This window comes from Catharus ustulatus, chromosome 4, assembly GCF_009819885.2.
Source record: "Catharus ustulatus isolate bCatUst1 chromosome 4, bCatUst1.pri.v2, whole genome shotgun sequence".
Classification (NCBI taxonomy): Eukaryota; Metazoa; Chordata; class Aves; order Passeriformes; family Turdidae; genus Catharus; species Catharus ustulatus.
In genome coordinates this window covers 868,284-885,138 of record NC_046224.1, presented here as the reverse complement: position 1 = coordinate 885,138, position 16,855 = coordinate 868,284, and the positions used below count along the sequence as shown (strand labels likewise).

At 51.2% G+C, this 16,855-nt stretch overlaps 1 protein-coding gene across 1 annotated transcript in view; it reads left to right on the top strand.

The window, feature by feature from the left end:
* Positions 1-16,855, top strand: part of SHANK3 (SH3 and multiple ankyrin repeat domains 3) — a 145,988-nt gene that overhangs the window by 85,003 nt on the left and 44,130 nt on the right. Inside the window, exons 15-17 of the mRNA XM_042779181.1 lie at positions 730-812; positions 9,279-9,403; positions 15,227-15,362. Of these exons, the coding sequence (XP_042635115.1) occupies positions 730-812; positions 9,279-9,403; positions 15,227-15,362 (344 nt within the window). The remainder of the gene's footprint in view (positions 1-729; positions 813-9,278; positions 9,404-15,226; positions 15,363-16,855) is intronic.

Below are 16,855 nucleotides of genomic sequence, written 5' to 3'. Positions count from 1 at the left end.
GCCCGAGGGGGGAATTTTGGGATCAAATCCGCCGGGATGAGGATTTAAACTCTGCCCCGCTCCTGCCCGAGGAGGCTCCGCCGCTTGCATCCAAGAATCCCGGTTTTTGGTGGTTTTGGGATTTTTGGGGTTTTTTTTTCCCACCCCCCCGCGGGATACGCGCTTGGGAAGTGTGGGAAGAGGCGATTCCCGATGGCCGAGCCCCGCGTTTAACGGGAAAAGCTCCGAAATTCCCGAAATTCCTGCGAGGAGGGCTCCGTATCCCTGCATTCCTCTGCAGGTGACTGCGAGGGGGCCCGGTGGGCAGCAGGGACATCCACGATCTTCTGCTTCTTCTTTTTTATTCCCTCCTCCTCCTCTTTTTTTCCTCCTTTTTCCTCCTCCTCCTCCACGCGCCGAGGCAAAGTCGCTTCCGTCTTTTTTGGCGTGACTTTGGGCACCAAAAAAAAAAAAAAATCCAGGGTGGAAAAAAAAAAACGGAAAAAAAATCCAGGAGAAAGAAAAAAAAAAAAAGAGATAAAGAAAGAAAGAGCAAGGGAGGGGAAGCGGATCCCTGCGGAGATGAAAGGCTGGATGCGAAGAGGTCTCCCGGTGACAAAGGCCACCCCTGGCTGGTGACAGAGGCCACCCCCGGCTGGTGACAGGGCGGTGACAGAGGCCACCCCGGCTGGCAGCGATGGTGCTGCGCTCTAACCCTGGCATCATTCTCTTGTGCTCTTTCCTGCCCAGTGACTACATCATCGAGGAGAAGACGGCCGTGCTGCAGAAACGGGAGCATGAGGGCTTCGGCTTCGTCCTGCGAGGGGCTAAAGGTAGGCACGGATGCATTTATGGATTTATGGATTTATGGATGGATGGAGCCCCTTTTTTTCCAGGTTTTTTTTTTCCCCTGGAAGCGCTGCAGCGGGCGGCAGTGAGAGGAGAGGCGGTGGTGGAGGGGCTGGGGGGGATTGGGTTGGGGCGGTGGCGTGGAGTTTGGGGGTTTGGGGGGGTCTGGGTGCTGCTGGTGGCTTGGAATTTTTGGGAATTGTCGCTGCTTTTCCCTGTGGGAATGAATAGCCCGTGCCCAGCTCGGGATTCTCATTCCCGGTAATCCTGGAGGGCTCTGAAGGGATTTTATTCCCTGGTTGATTCAGTGCCGTGGTCTGGTGCTGAGTCTCAGAATTTGGGGCTCTGCTGCTGCAGGTGGTGCCTTGGAATTTTTGGGAATTGTCGCTGCTTTTCCCTGTGTGAATGAACAACCCGTGCCCAGCTCGGGATTCTCATTCCCGGTAATCCTGGAGGGCTCTGAAGGGATTTTATTCCCTGGCTGGTTCAGTGTCGTGGTCTGGTCCTGAGTCTCGGGATTTGGGGCTTTGGTGCTGCTAGTGGTGCCTTGGAATTTTTGGGAATTGTCGCTGCTTTTCCCTCATGGAATGCACAGCCCTTGCCCAGCTCGGGATTCTCATTCCCAGCAATCCTGGGGGGCTCTGAAGGGATTTTATTCCCTGGTTCTGTGCCTTGTCCTGATGCTGAGTCTTGGAATTTGGGGCTTTGCTGCTGCTGGTGATGCCTTGGAATTTTTGGGAATTGTGGCTTCTTTTCCCTGTGGGAATGAAGAGCCCTTGCCTGGCTCAGGATTCTCATTCCCAGCAATCCGGGGGGGCTCCAAAGGGATTTTCCTTTCCGGATTTCTCCGGTTCAGTGCCGTGTCCTGCTGCCATCGTGGCTCTCTCGTATGTTGGGGGGGTTTTGGTGCTGATGCTTCTCGTGATAGCTTGGAATTTTTAGGAATTGTCGCTGCTTTTCCCTCATGGAATGCACAACCCTTGCCCGGCTCGGGATTCTCATTCCTGGCAATCCTGGAGGGCTCTGAAGGGATTTTATTCCCTGGCTGGTTCAGTGTCGTGGTCTGGGGCTGAGTCTCGGAATTTGGGGCTTTGATGCTGCTGCTGGTGGCTTGGAATTTTTGGGAATTGTCGCTGCTTTTCCCTGTGGGAATGAACGGCTCAGGATTCTCATTCCCGGCAATCCTGGGGGGTTCCAAAGGGATTTTCCTCCTGGATTTCTCCGGTTCAGTGCCGTGTCCTGGTGCCGAGTCTCGGAATTTGGGGGGTTTGGAGCTGCTTGTGGTGGCTTGGAATTTTTGGGAATTGTCATTCCTTTTCCCTGTGGGAATGAACAGCTCTTGCTTGGCTTGGGATCCTCATTCCTGGAGGATTTTATTCAATCCTGGGATTTTGTTCCATGGCTCATTCGCTGTCGTGGTCTGGGGCTGTGGCTTGGAATTTTAGGAGGTTTTGGTGCTGGTGGAGGCTTGGAATTTTTGGGAATTGTGGCTGCTTTTCCCTGTGGGAATGAACGGCCCCTGCTCGGCTCCGGAGCCCCATTCCCAACAATCCTGTGGGGCTCCAGAGGAATTTCCTTCCCTCATTCCATCTTTTCCTTTCCCACTTTTGGTGCGGACGCTGCTTGGAATTTTTGGGGAATTTTCACTCCTGTTCCCTGTGGGAATGAACAGCCCCTGCCCAACTCCATCCATGGCTTTTTGGGATTGGAATGCTCAGAGTTTTTCCCTGGATTTTGGCCGGGGAGAGCTGGGGGCTTTTGGGATCCCTGGGGAAAACCGGGAGAGCTTTTCCTGCAGCTCCCACCCTGGGGCTCATTCCTGGCTCATCCCGGGGCTCTCCCAGGGCCGGGATTTTTTGTGGGAGTTTTCCGAGGCTCCTTTGGCCAGAATTCCACCTTTTTGCTGGGAAAAAAATTAAAATAAAATAAAGAAAAAAAGAAAAATAATCCCTTGGAGACTTGGGAATGTTCCTATGGATTTAGGGAAGAGGAGGCGGGAAAAACTCGAGACCTCTCCACCCCCGGCATTCCCAGGAGCAGAGGGACAGCAGAGCCGTTTTTCCACGTGGGAGGAAAACTGGGAAGAGCTGCAGATCCGGCCTGGAATGGGATTTTCCAGGAGAATTCCTGGATCTCCTTTGTTCTGTCCCTTCTCCCAAGCTCCGCATCCCAGCGGGAATTTTGCTCCCATTCCGAAGGGATTTTAAATCCAAGTGAAACTTCAGGGCTCAAAATGGCATCCATGGGTTTTTTTCTGGGATCAGTCCTGCAATTCCTTTTGTGTTGGGAAAACTGGAAAATTCATTCCCATTCCCTGGGTTTTTTTTACCCTTTTTTTCCTTTTCCTGGCTCTCCTGCCATTCCTGGTTTCCCTTCATTTGCCGAGGCAGAGGGAAGCGCGTGGAGCGTGCTCTGTGGGATTCAGGAGTTCTGTGGGATTTGAGAATTCCATGGGATTTGGGAATTCTGTGGGACACAGGAAGGACAAGGATGCAGAGGGGTCCTGGCATGGAAGATCCAGAATCTGGGAATGCTCCCTCTGGAGCAGCGTTCCCAAGTTAGGGAAGTGGCTCAGAATTCCCCCCATTATCCAGCCCCTCATCCCAGCATTCCATGGATTTTAGGCTGGAATTCCATGGATTTTAGGCTGGGAATGGGCCCTGTCCATGTCACCACTGCTCCCTCAGGATTTTCCTGGAAAACCGCTCCAGGCTTGTGGGGAAAAGTGGGAAAAGGGGCTGGAAAAGGCAGGGCTTCATCCCAGGCAGGGGGAGGGAGGTGGATTTTGGGATGATCCTGAAAGGGATTTGCTCTTCCTCCTGCAAATTCCTCCCTGGAATTCTCTCATCCCTGGGAACACTTCCAGGGAAAACGCTCTGCCCACCCTGGGGTCCTTCCCTGCCCATCCCAGCTCCGGCTCTTCCCAGTTCCCAAGGGGAATATCCCATTCCATGGATCCCATCCCATTCCATCCCAACCCATTCCATGGATCCCATCCTCATCCCCATCCCATGAGTCCCCATCCTATGGATTCCCATCCCATGGATTCCCATCCCATGGATCCCATCCCATGGATTCCCATCCCATCCCATGGATTCCCATCCCATCCCATGGATCCCATCCCATCCCATCCCATGGATTCCATCCCGTGGATTCCCATCTCATGGATTGGAATTCTTCCTGTTTATCCCAGTCCCTGCAGCTCTTGGATCTGGCCTTTCCCCATATCCAATCCCTTGGGAATTCCCAGGGAAACTGTGGCACTCCCTGGATCCCAGGAATTGTCCAAGGTCAGATTGGAGCAGCCTGGGATCGTGGAATGTCATCATGGAATGGGAAGAGCTTTGAGGTCCCTTCCCAACCAACACATTCCATGATTTCATGATTTTATGGATAACAAGGATGCGTCCTAAAATCCAAATCAAGGGAATGAATCTGAGTTTTTGCTGGATGGGATGAGCTTTCCTTGGTTTGGCTGGAGAGATCCAGGTTATTCCCAAAATTCCTGAGGTTGTTCCTTCCCGTGGATCTTCAGAAGGAGTCGATCCCAAGGGAAAGGAGGAGAGGGAATGGCCTCGAGCAGGACTGGGGGTTGGATATTCCAGACCGGAATTCCCTGAGCTCAGAACTTGCCGGGATCTGTGGAGTCGATGGATCCTTTGGGAATTCCATGAGCTCGGAACTTCCCACAATCTCCGGAGTTGGAGAATCCTTTGGGAATTCCCGGAGTTTGGAACTTCCTGGGATGGGGATCTGCTCCAACTCCCTGACCACCCCAGGGCTGACCAGGATGGGATTTTGTCCCTCCAGGATGGAATTTAGTTCTCTAGGATGGGATTTGGTGTCTCTAGGATGGAATTTGGTCCTTCCAGGATGGAATTTGTCCCCCCAGGATGGAATTTTTTTCATCCAGGATGGAAATTTGTTCATCCAGGATGGGCTTTGATTCCCCAGGTTGGGATTTGGTTTCTCAGGATGGGATTTGGTGTCTCCAGGATGGAATTTGTTCATCCTGGATGGGATTTGGTTCCCCCCGTTGGATTTTGCCCTTCCAGAATGGAATTTGTCACTCCAGGATGGAATTTGGTCCCTCCAAGATGGATTTTGGTCCCTCCGTATGGAATTTGGTTCTCTAGGATGGGATTGGGTGTCTCCAGGATGGGATCTTCTCCTCCTGGATAGGATTTGCTTTCTCAGGTTGGATTTTCATCCCTCCAGGATGAATTTGTCCTCCTGGATAGGATTTGGTGTCTCTAGGATGGAATTTGGTCCTTCAAGGATGGAATTTGTTCCTCCAGGATGGAATTTGTTCATCCAGGATGGGATTTGGTTCCCCAGGATGGGATTTGGTTCTCCAGGCTGGGGTTTGATTCCCCAGGATGGATTTTGTTTCTCCTGGATGGGATTTGGTTTCTCAGGATGGGATTTGGTGCTTCCAGGGTAGATTTTGGTGTCTCCAGGATGGAATTTGGTGTCACTGGGATGGGATTTTGTGTCCCCAGGAGGGATCTGATTCCCCAGGATGGGATTTGGTTTCCTCCAGGTTGGGTTTGATGTCTCCAGGATGGATTTTGGTTCCCCCAGGATGGATTTTGGTTCCCCCGGGATGGATTTTGTTCCCCCAGGATGGAATTTTGTCCCTCCAGGATGGATTTTGGTGCTCCCAGGCCTTCCTGTGACCGAGCTCTGCCAGAACTTCTCCCACAGCTGGCTCTGGAATTCCAGCTGGGAACTGTGGGAATTAAGCCCAGGAATTCCCAATTCCCTGTCCAGAGCCGTGGTCGATCCTCAGAGAGTTCCACAGTGCTTCTGGGAATTCTGAATCTGGAGTTTTGGTGGGAAAGGCTGAACCACCTGGGCAGGGAATTCTCCTCATTCCCAGTGGGAACTTCCTGGATTTAATTCCCAACTTTTTGGTTTGGTTCTCCCATTGGATGGGAGACTCTTCCCATTGGATGGGAGACTCTTCCCATTGGATTTCCTCCCTGGGATGGAATTTGGGGATGGATTTTCCCTGATTTTCCCACCAGGAGCATTCCCTGGATCCTGGTTTGGGATGGGTTGGTCCCAAACTGGTTTTGGGAATGGCTGAGCTGGGACCAGGAGAGGTGGGTCAGGATTCCCAGGATCTTCTGGGAGCAGGGATGTCCCTCTCCTCTTCCTTTTCCATCCCCAGGGTTGTAAACCTTGGGATAAAAATTCCCAAGGCCAGGATGGGGCTTGGAGCACCCTGGGATAGTTGGAAGTGTCCAAGAGTTGGAATTGGCTGGGATTTGGGTCCTTCCTACCCAAACCATTCCAGGATTCCAGAACCAGGGGAGATCCCAACTCCAGGAGGATGTGGAAATCCTGGAGTAAATCCAGAGGAGGCCACGAGGATGAGAAGGGATTGGATGAGCTTCCCTCTGGAAAACTGGGAATGTTCTCCTGAAGAAGGGAAGGATCCAGGGAGAGCTTCCAGAACATTCCAGGGGCTCCAGGGGCTCCAGGAGAGCTGGAATTTGGGAAAGGCAGGGAGGGACAGGACACAGGGAATGGCTTCCCACTGGGAAAGGGGAGATGGGAGTGGGAATTTGGGAAGGAATTCCTGGCTGGGCTGAAATTCTCAGAGAATCCCCAGATCCCTGGAATGTCCAAGGAAAGGTTGGAGTAGCCTGCGATGGTGGGATTGGAATGGGATGGGATTGAAGTCCATGGATCCCATCCCAAACCATTCTGGGATTCTGGGATCAAGGACACTCAGAATCCATCCTGAGGGATTTTTATGGATTTCAGGGATGGAAAAGGGAAGGGAGACCCTTCCTGGAGTCCTGAGATTCCCAGTGAAAGCCCCAGATCCCAAAATTCCAGAAAATGGGTTGGAATGGGATGGATCCAATGCCAGGCTGGGAAAGCTGGGAATGGAGGGAATTTCCTTGGAAAGGGGAGCTTGTGGAGGGAATTTGGGCAGGAATTCCTGGCTGGGCTGGAATTCCCAGAGCAGCTGTCCAGGGAAATCTGGGATAGTGGAATTGTCCCTGTGTCCATTTGCCCCCTCCTGGATGAAATTCTGCTCCCAGAATTTATTCCATAGGGAGACAATCCCTAATTCCTGAACATTTTCCCATTTTCCGAGTCCTTCAGGCTCCGGCGGCGCTTCCCAAATCCTGGATCACGACGTGCACCCACTGTGGGCTGGTGGCTCCCAGCCCACGCAAAAAAAGCTGGAAAAGTGCCTGGAATGACACATGGATAACTCAGGGGACGGATTGGCATGGGATGCGGTGGGATCCATGGGATGGGGGATTCACTCCGTGAAATTTATCCCAGAGAATCCACAGTTGCCCCTGGATATCCCTGGAATTGTCCGAGGCCAGGTCGGACACTCGGAGCAGCCGGGAATGGGGGGGAGATGAAATCCTGGAAGGGATCCTGAAGGGTTTGGAGAGCGCTCCGATATCCCGTCGGAATATCTAAAAATAGGGATGAGCTGTCAAGCATTTGCCACTTCTCCCGGGAAAGGCAGAAATCGTGGAAAGCCGTTGGTGGGAAGCAGCTGAGAAGCTTCAGCACATGGAGGGATGGCAGGGAAAGGTTCCCTGGGTGTGATCCGAGCCCCAGTGGAAAAATCCCGCCTGAAATGTGGGGGGGGAATGGAGAAAGGAGGAAAAGTCTTGGATATGGGTGGAATTGGAGGCTTGGATTTGGCGGGAAGGGAATGTTGGGAATGTTACTGGAAGGACGTCAAAGGAGAGGCCACCGGGGTCCCGTCAGCTCCTAAAAATACATTCTGTGGGATAATTTGTAGGGATGAGAATTTCTCCTGGCTCCTGATCCATTCCTGGTGGATTTGGGAATGAAGAGATTCCACAACTCCATGGGAAGGACTCAGCTGGGAGCGAGAGGGAAGAGGGAAATCTCGGAATGAGGAAGGCATTGATTGAATGGATGCATCTTCCTCAGACTGGATTGTCCCAGTGGGAATTTCTCCCTTTTTTGGAGCTGTTCTGGCTCCAGGAGGATCCTCTGGATCCATTCCGGGAGCTGAATGTTTGGGATCAACCCAGGGTGGGATTCCCAGATCCTGGGAATGGAAACGCTTGGAAAACTTCCTTTGCTGTGCCCCTGGGATCTACTGGGTCCTGGGGGATTTTTGGGATGGGCTTGGAGCTCCTTCAAACCCAAACCATTCCAGGATTCCAGAATTCTGGAATCCCTGCCCACGGAATGGCAGCAGTGCCTTGGGAAGGGCCCAGGGACTGCCAGGGATCTGTGCAGGGAGATGCCGGGAAAAGTGGGATTGGGGCAGGGATCGGGGCCAGGGGGGCTTTGCTGGGATCAGGACAGGGATCAGGGCAGGGATTGGGAATGTCCTTCTGACTCTGCCCAGCTCCTGCCCGGAGCCAGCGGGGATTTGGGATCTGCTCTGGGAATGAGCCCTGGGAAAAGAGGGAATGCCTCAGGCTGGCCCAGGGGAGGCTTAGGTTGGATTTTTGGGATCATTTTCCTATGGGAAGGGCACTCAAACCTTGGCAGGGGCTGCCCAGGGAGGTTTGGAGTCGCCATCCCTGGAGGAATCCAAGGAATTCCTGGATGTGGCTCTGCTCCGAGCAGCACCTTCCACTACCCCAGATTGCTCCAGCCTGGTGGATTTTTTCAGGGAATTCATGAAGTTCCCATTCCTGGAAGTGTCCAAAGAACCTGGGAATTCTACGCTTGGGAATGTGGGGCAAGGGGGCTTTGGGAGTGCTGGGAATGGTTGGAGCTGATGGGATTTTCCAACACAACTGACTCCATGATTGATTCGATGATTGATTTCATGATTGATTCCATCTTGGATTCCTTCATTGATTCCATCGTTAATTCCATGATTGATTCCAACATTGATTCCATCATTGTTTCCATCATTGATTCCACCTTGGATTCCACCTTGTATTCCATTTTAGATTCCTTCATTAATTCCTTTATTGATTCCATTATTAATTCCACCATTGTTTCCATTATTGATTCCATCATAGATTCCATCATTGATTCCATCATTAATTCCACCTTGGATTCCATCTTGGATTCCTTCATTAATTCCTTTATTGATTCATTATTAATTCCACCATTGTTTCCATCATTGATTCCATCATTAATTCCACCTTGGATTCCTCCATTGATTCCTTTATTGATTCCATTGTTGATTCCATCACTGTAGTGGGACCAGGGCCAGGATAAGGGCCTGTTCCAGCTTGGAATCACGGGAAAATTCCCTCCTGGAAAGGCTTTTCCAGCCCTGGGATTCAAATCCGTGTGGATGCGGCACTGGGGGACACGGATCGGGGCTGGAATTGCTGGGAACAATGGAATCCTGAGGCTTTTCCAGCTCCATAATTCCATGAATTTCAGAACACTGTGGCCAGGCTGAGCCTTCTCGCGTGGAATTTCCTTGGGAATCCCTCAATTCCCTTTCCCGTTGTGTTTTCCAGCCGAGACTCCGATCGAGGAGTTCACGCCCACGCCGGCATTCCCAGCGCTGCAGTACCTGGAATCCGTGGATGTGGAAGGAGTCGCCTGGAGAGCGGGATTGCGCACGGGGGACTTTCTGATCGAGGTGAGCTCCTCCTGGAATTCCGCTCCTCTCCTCGGGAATTTGGGGAATTGCCCCGGAATTCTGGAATTCTCCGTGTATGGATCAGGAGGATCCAGAATCCCCCAGGTCATGGAACTTCCAGAGGTTCTTTGGGTGTGGATCCAGAGGGCTCCCAGGTGTGGATAAGGAGATTCCAGGAATTCTCCTGGATGTGGGTTGGGAGGTTCTGGAATTCTCCAGGTGTAGATCCAGAGGGATCCAGAGTCCCCAGGTCGTGGAACTTCCAGGAGTTCTTCAGGTGTGGATGAGGAAGTTCTGGAATTCTCCAGGAGTGGATCAGGAGGTTCTGGAATTCTCCAGGTGTGGATCCAGCCTCTCCCAGTTCTGGTGAATCCATGGAATTGTGGCTGCTCCATCCCATGGAGAACACACCCACATTTAAGGGGATTCCCTGGATTTATCGGTGCTTCCGGGATTTTCCTGGCTGGAGGAAGAGCTTGGGATGTTCCCATGGGATTTGGAGCTCCAGGATGGGATTGGTGGGAACAGGACAGGGCTGGAGTTTGGAAAGGCGGAAAAAAGGTTTTCCAGTGGGAAATCCAAGGAATGCTTCAGGGAATGGTCAGGGACTGGATCCAGGTGTTTCCTTTGGTTGGAAAAGGATCATGGAAAGTTGGATTCCAATGGAATGTGAGGAGTGTTGGGATTGGGATGGATCCTGCCAGGCTGGGAGAGCTGGGAATGTTCTCCTGGAGCAGGGAAGGATCCAGGGAGAGCTTCCAGAACATTCCAGGGCCTGAAGGAGCTCCAGGAGAGTGGGAATTTGGGAAAGGCATGGAGGGACAGGACACAGGGAATGGCTTCCCACTGGGAAAGGGGAGACTGGGGTGGGAATTATGGAAGTAATTCCTGGCTGGGCTGAAATTCCCAGAGCAGCTGTGGCTGCCCCTGGATCCCTGGAATGTCCCAGGAAATCTTGGAGCAGCCTGGGATGGTGGGAGGTGTCCCTGGAATGAGCTTTGAGGTCCCTTCCCACCCAAACCATTCCAGGATTCCACCTGGGATGAATCTCTGGCATTTTGTGTTACCAGAGGTGCTTTGGGTGGGAATCTGATCCCAATTTTCTTCCCGCTGAGGATTTCAGGCTCTGTCTCCATGGAAAGCTTGGAAAAACTCTGGAATTGTCACCCCTGCTTGTCCTGGCAGGAGAAGGAGGAAAACAAAGCCTGGAGGGATTTGGGATGGCTGGAGGCTCCTTTCAATGGAGAAATTCCCAAAAATCCAACCCAAACCTCCCCTGGGCCAGCCTGAGGCGTTCCCTCTTTTCCCAGGGCTCATTCCCAGAGCAGATTCCGATCCCTGCAGGCTCCGGGCAGGAGCTGGGCAGAGCCAGAAGGACATTCCCGATCCCATTCCCGATCCCTGCCCTGATCCCAGCCCTGATCCCAGCAAAGCTCCCCTGGCCCCAATCCATGCCCCAATCCCGCTTTTCCCAGCCTCTCCCTGCACGGATCCCTGGCAGCCCCTGGGCCCTTCCCGAGGCACTGCCGCCATTCCCTGGGCAGGGATTTCAGAATTCCAGAATCCTGGAATGGTTTGGGTTGGAAGGAGCTCCAAGACCATCCACTTCCAACCCCTGGACACCTCCCAGCATCCCAGGCTGCTCCAACCTTTCCTTGGACATTCCAGGGATCCAGGGGCAGCCACAGCTCCTCTGGGAATTCCAGCCCAGCCAGGAATTCCTGCCCAAGATCCCACTCCAATCTCCCCTTTCCCACTGGGAAACCATTCCCTGTGTCCTGTCCCTCCAGGCCTTTCCCAAATTCCTGCTCTCCTGGAGCCCCTTCAGGCCCTGGAATGTTCTGGAAGCTCTCCCTGGATCCTTCCTTGCTCCAGGAGAACATTCCCAGTTTTCCCAGCCTGGTTCCAGAGCAACTCCAGCCTTGGAGCAGCTCCAGGGGCTCCTCTGGATTCATTCCAATGGATTCAGGATTTGATTTGGGAATTCCCTGAGCTCTTCTTCCCCGCTGGGAATTGTCCTTTTCCCTCCGAGCTCGTTTTGTCCATGAAATCCAATTTCCAGGTTTTCCTCCTCTCTGTCTTTTCCATGGATAATTTCCCAGCTCCAGCCTCGCATATTCCCTGAACTTCCTTTTGGGGCCAGTGTGACACCGGGAATGTCCCTGCTCCGCTTCCCAAAATCCCGGAGCTGTTCCCATGGGCTTCTCCTCCGAATCCTGGGATCCCTGAGCTTGGAAAAGAATTCCAAGAATTCCAAATCTGAGCTGGGCCTGATCCCCAACCCAGAGCATGGAGTGGAATTCCAGGAATTTCTTGGATTCCTTCAGGGATGGGCAATCCAAACCTCCCTGGGCAGCCCCTGCCAAGGCCTGAGTGCCCTTCCCATGGGAAAATTCCTGCTGAATTCCAAGCTTCCAGAAATTCTCCAGGTGTGGATCCAGAGGGATCCAGAGTCCTCCAGGTGTTGGAGCTTCCAGGAGTTTTTCGGGTGTGGATCAGGAGGATCTGGAATTATCCACTTGTTGGAGCTTCCAGGAGTTTTCCAGATTGAGATCAGGAGGATCTGGAGTCCCCGCATTCCCTTTGGGAATTGGGTGACCCCTGGAACTCTCCCGAGCTTCCCTCAGTGCCAATTCCAGCCCTGAATTCCCTTTGGGAAGGAACTGGGCAGGAATTCCTCCCGGAAAATCGGGATCCACCTCTGGAACAGCCACGGTTGAGGCTGGAAATTGGGAAAATTCCTCCTGGAGGGATTCAAATCCCGGTGGGTTTGGAGGACCTGGCAGAGCCGGGAATTCTGGGATTTGATCTCCGAGGGCTTTTCCAACCTCAACAATTCCATGATCCCACCAGCCACATTCCAGGAATGGCTCCATGAGGAAATTCCCAGCTCGGGACAAGATCTGACAGATCCGAGGGTTGGGATTGGGAAAATGTCATGGGAATTCCCAAGGAAAATCCAGAATTTCCAGCCTTTTGTCCCCTCACTCCATCCTGTGAGGTTTCGAATCCTGAAATTTTTTCCATGAGGAGCCTTGGAAACAGAGAAGTTTGACCACTTCCATGAGAATTCCATGATTCCTTGAGGATCTGGCTGGGAATTCCCAGGATTTGGGCTACGGACATGGCTGGAAATACGTGGATATTTCCAGGATTTAGGGACGGATTTTATTGTTGTCTGGAGTTTTTTTAAAGGAAAAAACAGGAATGACGGATCCAGGTGGGATCCCAGCATCCCTGAGAAGGTTTCCATGGGATATTTGGGAATGCTACGCCATGGAAAAGGTTGGGAAGCTTTGGAAGAGGCAATGGTGGAGTCAAATCCTTGGGAATGTTCAAAAATCCTGGATTTGGGAATGTGCATTGGTGGTGCTCTCTGAGGGCTTTTCCAACCTCAACAATTCCATGATTTTCTTTGGGAATGAGGAAAAATCCTGCTCTGGGCAGGGGTGGGAATGGGACGATCCAATCCCAACCATTCCATGATCCCAATGGACAAAATTCCAGGGTTTTTTTTTTAAGGACACAGAGCCCAAAAATCCAGGAAGGGGGCAAAAAAGTCCTCTGGGACAAAAAAAATTCCCCCTCTGGAACTGTGGGAATGAGGGAGCGCTGAAACATTCCCGGATCCTCTCCCTGCTGGAAAGGTCAGGAAGCAAAAAAAGCAGGAAATGCGGATAATTCCGGCTCTGGAGTGTGGGAGGTTGATAAAAAGGATCCGAGGAAATATCAAAGGCCGGGATTTCGGATCATCAGGAATTCGGGAACATCAGGGCTGGGGGTCAAAAAAATTAAAAATAAAAAAAAAAAGGAGGGAAGCAGCTGGTCCAGCTCCAGATTTTTTTTATGGAAATGCTCAAAATTTGGGATATTCTGGTGAGGGGGAAAAAAAAAAAAAGCTGGAATGTTCTGCTCCAAGTTGGGAACGAATCCGGAGCTCGGATTTCTCCAGAACGCGAAGTTTCCCAGTAACCAAGGAGAGAGGAATTCCTAAAAATATCCATTCCCAAATTACCGGGCTGGAAGAGCGGATCCCGAAGATCTCCGGGAGGGGGGGTTTGGGAATGCTGCTCAGCCCTGGAATTCCCGAGCCTCGGGATGAGGATTGGGCTGTCCCGGTTTTCCGGAGGGAGGGAAATCGAGGCAGGGATGAGTTGGGAACATGAAGAATTCCAGGATTCAAATCCCAAGGAATTCCGTGGAAGTGGAGATTGGGCTCAGGTTATCCCGAGGGTTTTGTGGGAGTGTCAGAATTCCTTCAAAACCACAGGATTTGGGTAGAAATCAACGGAACTGGGAGTGGAGACAATTCCCAACAATTCCCTGGCTGGATCCTGGTGGGAATCAGGATCTGATCCCAGGGAAAAGGGACAGGGTGAGAGGGAATGACCTCAAGCTGAGGCAAGAATGGAATATTCGGGAAAAATCCTTCCTGGAAAAGGTTGGGAAGGATCAGAATGGGTTGGGCGGGGCAGTGGGAATCCCCATTCCTGAGGGGTTCCAAATCCATGGATCAGGGGTGGAAATGGCAGAGCTGGGAATGCTCCCAGTCTGATTTCCAACCTCAGGGATTCCCAGATTCCAGGATTTCATTCCCAACCCGGGAATGGCTGGTGGGAGAACATCGGGAATTTCCCATTCTGGCAGGGAATGGAGGTTCCAGGCTTGGGAATTCCATTGGGAAAACGGAATTCTCCCAGAAATTTCTGGATTTCTCCCAGATTTTTTTGGGCAGATGTGGAAAATCCCAGGAGGAATTCTGTGGAAGATCCCAGAAAATTCCCAAGCTCCCTGAAATTCCCATGTGGATCCCAGCTGGTGGATAGATCCAGCGGGATTGGGATGGGAGCTGGGAATCACCCAGGAGTCAGGAAAAGGGATGAGGATCCACTGGAATGTGGGTATGGAATTCCAGCAGGTAGGGAAGGAGCTCAGTGCAAATGGATAGAATTCTCTGGAAAACCATTCCATGGATTCTGGTAAATCCCATTCCCACACCAGAAAATCCCATGGGAATTTGTCTATGGAATGGGATGGGTTTGGAGAGGTGGAAAAGGGCCAGGCTGGGATCCTCGGGAGCATTTTGGGATCTGGAGAATCCCAAATTCCCTGGAATGGGAATCCCAAGATTTCTGCTCTTCCCTCTGGGAGAAGGTCGATCCCAAAATTCCCGGAATTCTTCCCAACGTTCAGTGTCCATCCCATGGATCTGCCCCATTCCAAGAACCCAGGAATCCGAATCCCGAATCCTGGGAATCTGAAGTTTCCTGGAGCCAAGGAGCCGGAATGGGCTCAGGGCCATCCCACGGGACAGATCCATGGGATGGACACGGAGTATTGGGAAGAATTCCGGGAATTTTGGGATCAATCCTTCTCCCAGAGGGAAGAGCAGAAATCTTGGGATTCCCATTCCAGGGAATTTGAGATTCTCCAGAATTCCTCCCGAGGATCCCAGCCTGGCCCTTTCCCACCTCTCCAAGCCCATCCTGTTCCACCCAAATTCCCAGAGAGCAGAAATCGAAACCCAGGAATTCTGAGTCCTCCCAGGAATTCTGAGTCTTCCCAGGAATTCCAAAAATTTCCAGAAACTCAAAAAAACCTGGGAAAATCCCATTTTTTGGGGTCAGAAACGCAGATTCCCATCATCCTCATCCTCCTCGCCATCACTCCCAACCACAGCAAAAAAAATGGGAAATTTTAAAATTTTTTACAGATTGCTCCCATTTTTTTTTTGTTTTGTCAGTTCAGTTTTTTGGGGTTTTTTTAAATTTTCCCGTCGCCAGGATTTCTGATCCGCGTTTTTCCTGTTTTCCGGGAGCGCAGGTGAACGGCGTGAACGTGGTGAAGGTGGGGCACAAGCAGGTGGTGGCGCTGATCCGGCAGGGCGGGAATCACCTCCTGATGAAAGTCGTGTCCGTCAGCCGCAAGCCCGAGGCCGAGGAGGGCGGCCGCAAAAAGGGTAGGCGGGAATTCCAGGAATTCCAGGGTGGGGGGACCGGAGAGACCCCAGGGAGGAGAGGGAATGGCGGGAGGGGAGGTGGGATGGAAAATTCCAGGTGGGAAGGGCAGGATGTGACGGGTTTTTGGGATGTGTTGATGTTGGGATGTGGTGATTTTTGGGATGTTTCCATTTTTGGGATGTTTCCATTTTGGGGATATGCTGATTTTTGGGATGTGTTGATGTTGGGATGCGATGATTTTCAGGATGCAATGACTTTTGGGATGTGTCAATTTTTTTGGGATGTGCTGATTTTTGGGATGTGCTGATTTTTGGGATGAATTGATTTTTGAGATGAAATGATTTTTGGGATGTGTCACTTTTTGGGATGTTTCCATTTTGCGGGGGGCAACGATCTTTGGGATGCATTTTTGATTTTTGGGATGCTCCCATTTTTGGGTTACGCCGGTTTTTGGGATGTACCGGTTTTTGGGATGTTTCCGTTTTTGGGATATTTCCATTTTGGGGATGTGCTGATTTTTGGGATGTGCTGGTTTTTGGGATGCAATGATTTTTGGGATGCGTCACGTTTTTGGGATGTACCAGGTTTTTGGGATGTATTGATGTTGGAAAGCGATGATTTTCAGAATGCAATGATTTTTGGGATGTGTCCATTTTTCGGGATGGTTCCATTTTTGGGTTGCACCAGTTTTTGGGATGTGCCGGTTTTTGGAATATTTCCGTTTTTTGGGATGCACTGTTTCTTGGGATGTGCCAGTTTCTGGGATGCAATGATTTTTGGGATGTGTCACTTTTTGGGATGTTTCCATTTTGCGGGTGCTATGATCTTTGGGATGCATTTTTGATTTTTGGGATGTTTCCATTTTTGGGACGTGTCAGATTTTGGGATGTGCTGATGTCGGGGTGCGACGAGTTTTGGGATGCGCCACATTTTGGGATGTTTCCAGTTTTGGGTTGCGCCGGTTTTTGGGATGTTTCCATTTTTGGGATAGTTCCATTTTGGGCATGTGCTGATTTTTGGGATGCAATGATTTTTGGGATGTGTCACGTTTTTGGGATGTGCCAGGTTTTGGGGATGTGTTGATGTTGGAAAGCGATGATTTTTGGGATGCTATGATTTTTGGGATGTGTCAATTTTTCGGGATGGTTCCATTTTTGGGTTGCACCAGTTTTTTGGGATGTGCCGGTTTTTGGAATATTTTCATTTTTTGGGATGCACTGGTTTTTGGGATATGCCGATTTTTGGGGTGTGCTGATTTTTGGGATGCCATGATTTTTGGGATATGTCCATCTTTCGGGATGCACTGGTTTTGAGTTATGTCCATTTTTTTGGGATGTGTCAATTTTTAAGGATGTTTCTGTTTTGCGGGTGCTATGATCTTTGGGATGCATTTTTGATTTTTGGGATGTTTCCATTTTTGGGATAGTTCCATTTTGGGGATGTGCTGGTTTTTGGGATGTGCTGGTTTTTGGGATGTGTCACGTTTTTGGGA